The sequence below is a fragment of the Acanthisitta chloris genome, unplaced genomic scaffold (assembly GCF_000695815.1).
Source record: "Acanthisitta chloris isolate BGI_N310 unplaced genomic scaffold, ASM69581v1 scaffold19092, whole genome shotgun sequence".
In the NCBI taxonomy this organism is placed as follows: Eukaryota; Metazoa; Chordata; class Aves; order Passeriformes; family Acanthisittidae; genus Acanthisitta; species Acanthisitta chloris.
This window is the reverse complement of record NW_008661343.1, coordinates 16,857-21,028: the sequence shown is the minus strand read 5'-3', so window position 1 is coordinate 21,028 and position 4,172 is coordinate 16,857. Positions and strand designations below refer to the sequence as shown.

Below are 4,172 nucleotides of genomic sequence, written 5' to 3'. Positions count from 1 at the left end.
GAATGTTGTTAGATGCTGTAGGGAGACTGAAAGGCCCTTCTGAATTAGCACACTAGGCTGAAGGGCAGATTTGAAAGCAAACACGTATTTAAGGCAAGAACATGCTACAATGTGCTGTGTCCTCTAAAGTGAGCAGCAAATTCAAGTTGGGTTGGGTACATAACCCTCAGGACCTTCTCTGTCCATGTACAGGGAACATAACCAGCCATCTCTGCTCTACCCAAACCTTACACATTTAGAAGGAAGTTGAATTCTTTCCCTCAACCAAAAAATTCATGTCAAAACTGCTATTTCATAGCAGAAAGTCTCACTTTACACCAGAAACCCCCAAGTGTGTTACATTTCTCCTCTCCCATGTGCACAGTAGCCACTGCATGATGCCTCTCCCTGATGTTGTCCCATCCATAGAGCTGCTGAAGCCAACCCAACCCAAATTGGTAAGACCTGCAGAGAGTACTGAGCCCATTCCAGCTGAGTTTGCTCTCCCTGACAGCCCTGATGACCTCTGAGGAGCTGCTCCCCATCTGCAGCCTGATGACCTCTGAGGAGCTGTTACCCATCTGCAGCCTGAGCTCAGGGTGGTCCTGACAATTGGTCACCCTTGGGCCAAGTCAATGTTTCTACAGTGAAGCACATGGTCATGGGAAGGCTTCTTTATTCCCAGACTGGTTGGTCTCCTTCAGCCCCCACAGACACATCCTAAGGACACCCCAGAAGCCCTCAGGAAAGTCCAGAGGAAATCTTTCTGACCAGTTCATGCAGACACATCTACCTTCTCCCCCCCCAGCAGGTTGCTGGATGCCAATCTAACTCAAACCCACAGTCAGTTGGCAAAGCAACTCCTTGGCAGAACTCTCCCAGTCACCACCAAACCTGCTCTGAAGATAAGAGGAATTCTTCCAGCTCCAAGCCCTGCCAACTGGCAACCCTGCACAGGATGCTCAGCAGGCCAAAAAGCACAAAAAGCAAATTCAAAGAGGGAATTAAACAAATTCATGGAAGGAAAGACCATGGCTGTGGCTCGGGGAGATTTGGTGGCCAACTAGGGCTCAGCACAGCACATAGCTTGATGCTTCACATGGAACAAAGTCATCTCCTCTTCTGCCTGCACTCCTCGGCCAGCAGCCAAGCAGTGATGTCCCACAGGCAGGGCAGTATCCCTCAATCCCACCATGCCAAACCCTACAATCCATTTCCAGCAGCACATGGCTGTCCTTGGCAATAGCCCCAAGCAGTACCACCACCCATGGCTACTCTCTGAACAAACTCCTGCTCCACTCCTGTGCAGCTCACCAAGCTTGATGTCACCATCCTGGGTGAGGAGCACATTGCCAGCCTTCAGGTCCCGGTGGATGATCCTTTTGCTGTGGAGGTATTGAAGAGCTTCCAACATCTGGCGGCAAATCACTTGGATCTGAGGTTCAGTCAGGCCTCGGTCCAGCTCTGCAGGGGGAGACAGGGATGTTAAACAGGACAGGGACACAGTGATGCTCCACCTGAGCACAGGTTACCCAGCAGACCATTTCAAAGCCACGGTCCATGTGTGAGAGCAGCAGGAGACGATGCAAATCAGCTTGTTAGGGTCATTTATTCCCTCAGCCAGCACTTGCAGCAGTGCCCAACTCTTGGAGCTGCTGCTTTACAGCTCCCCCCTGGGCATGTGCAGCTGAGGCATCTGGAACTGAGGATGAAGGGGATGGGGCGGGGAGCCAGGTATGCCTCTGATGGGGGGGCTGAACTGCCCATTCCCTGATGGTTTGGGAAATGAAACGCTCACCAGGGTTATCCCTACCCACTGTTCAGAGCTGGGTTTTCAGGTAGCAGCACAGCAGTTCCTGCCCCTCTGTCTGTCCCAGAGGTCAAGGACTATTTAGATAATACTCTCAGGCACATGGTGGGATTGGTGAGGTGTCCTGCGCAGGGCCAGGACTTGGGCTTTGATGTTCCTGTGTCTTTGGTGGGACAGGTTGCCCCAACCCTGGCAGTGTTCAAAGCCAGCTTGGCTAAAGCCTTGAGCAACCTGCTCTGGTGGGAGGTGTCCCTGCCCAGGGCAGGGGGTTGGGGCTAGATCATCTCTAAGCTCCATTCCAACCCCTAAAATTCTATGATCCTAGTGGGTCACTTCCAACTCAGGATATTCTATGATTCTCTTTCTGATGCTTTCAGGGCCATGCAACCTCTGGTGTGACCTCCTTGCTGAGCTCTGCTAGGTCACCTCCACCACCCCAAACTGCTCTGCAAACCATCAAACTTCCAGATGGTTAGCATCTCCTGAGCTTCCCTCCCTCTCTCTGCAAGCCCTTTGCACTGCAGATCCCTCCTCCAGCAGCACTGAGAGTGCAGCAGAGCGGACGAAGCTTAGACAACACCAACTGCCCAAACTGCATGGCCAGGATGGGAGACCCCAACAACTGGGAGAGATCCTCATTCAGAGAGAGGATCTTAACCACAGACTGGGTCAGACACTTTGCTCCTCCTCTTCCTCAACAGGATCTCCCTTGCTCTGGGGGAAGCTGATGGTTTTCATCCTCCCTGGAGCATTTGGCAAAAGTGAGGTGCAGTGAGCCACAGGTTTGGTACAAACAGCAAGTGCTGGTGGAGATGGGGAGGTAGAACAGCATTCAGCAGCTCTGAACTCACAAATCCTGGGAGCAATCCTGAGCTCCAACCCACAGCTTCTCCTGCCCCTCACTCAGGGATGACGGCACTACAGCCAGGCCACTCATGGTTTTCTATGCTGTCCCTTCCCAGGTCCTCCAGAGATCAATTGCCATAGACCCAACGAGTGCTCAGAGGGATTTTCATGTCCCAAGAAACGGGTACAAAAACCCTGTTGAGGTTTTCCATGGGGAAAGAATCATTTCCTCCAGCACTTCACAACAGGTACTTTGTCACCCGGTGATTTGGACCTGCTTTAAAGTTCCCTAAAGGAGGCACAAGGTTTAGGGGCTGAATAAAAAGTGACAAATTTGAGTCCATACTTTTCCTGCAGATCAAAAGAAAGTGAGGCCTTTGGAAATATCAGGGCAGAAAGGGAGTAATTCCCAGGGTGATGTGGCTCTGTCCCAAGGGCTCCAGGCAAGACGATGTCAGATCATCACATCTGCTGTGCAGAAGGGATGTCACCCCCACCAGGGTCCATCCAGCCCTGGCACAGAGGCTGTTTTGGGGTACACCACACACTCCTGGTCCCAGCAGCTTTGTGTGGAAGGGAGGAGTTAAAAATGGGAAGATTCCTGGGATTACTGCAAGATGCAGTTTATTCAGACACTGCTGCTTCACCGGATGACTGATCCCATACGGAGAAGTCAGCAAAAAGTCGCTGGGATATTCATCCTGACAGGCACCCAGATTAAACATCCCAGCCCTGCAGCCCTTCCCGGGAAGCTGTGGGAACAGAATCCCAAGCACCCAGTGCCCCCAGCAGATAAATATTTAAAGCCAGACTCTCCCTTCTCCCCATGCCTTGTGATGTGCTGATCCTAAGCAGCATTTCCATCACAAAGGGACATGAAAGCAGCTCAAGAAATCCCTCAGAGCTGCCACACCTCCCTGCTCGGGGTATGGAAATAGGCAAACTCCTTGGAGGGAAAGGGCAGCTGGAGAAGCTGGAAGTACCTATCAGTCTGGAGGTTGCCCCTGGGAGCATGCCAGAAGGCTGAGAATGCCTTGTGGGCATCACCTTGGGCACAGAGAAGAGCTTGGCACTCACCCAGCATTGTGGCATCCACTGCCCCACCTGGGCAGAACTCGATCATGATCTGGAGGAACAAAGAGAGAGGAGTTAAGGTCAGGTCTGTGTCCCTCTGAGCAAAGCCCAATGGGTAGGGAAGAGGCGACAAAGGTGTTGGGTTTGCTTTCCTGCACGGCAAAGCTGCTCCTCAGCACCACCCAAGGAGGCAAAGGCTTTGGAGGTACCCAGGACACATCCCTTGGGCACTCCCAGCACCTTGGAGCTAGACCCCACACACTGCCCACTGCAGTTAGCTCCAAGGGACTGTCCCCATGACTGGGACACCCCCAGCAGCTCCATACCTGGATACCCACCCCAGCTTCAGCTGCAGCTTCCTCTCTGTTTACATCTCTTCCCCGTGGAGCAGAGCTCTGCACAGAGCAGCCTTGCCAAGAGGCTGATAGCTGTCATAGCTGGGAGCTGACGTGGCTGGGAGAAG

The 4,172-nt window shown here is 52.7% G+C and overlaps 1 protein-coding gene across 1 annotated transcript in view; it reads right to left on the bottom strand.

The window, feature by feature from the left end:
- The window catches only part of LOC103797965 (serine/threonine-protein kinase 10-like), a gene marked incomplete at both ends in the record, with an annotated part of 11,882 nt that extends 8,121 nt beyond the window's left edge, over nt 1-3,761 (bottom strand). Inside the window, 3 exons of the mRNA XM_009070205.1 lie at nt 1-15; nt 1,294-1,443; nt 3,713-3,761. The exon at nt 1-15 is cut by the window's left edge and continues 79 nt beyond it. Of these exons, the coding sequence (XP_009068453.1) occupies nt 1-15; nt 1,294-1,443; nt 3,713-3,761 (214 nt within the window). The remainder of the gene's footprint in view (nt 16-1,293; nt 1,444-3,712) is intronic.
- Nucleotides 3,762-4,172: the final 411 nt, after the last annotated feature.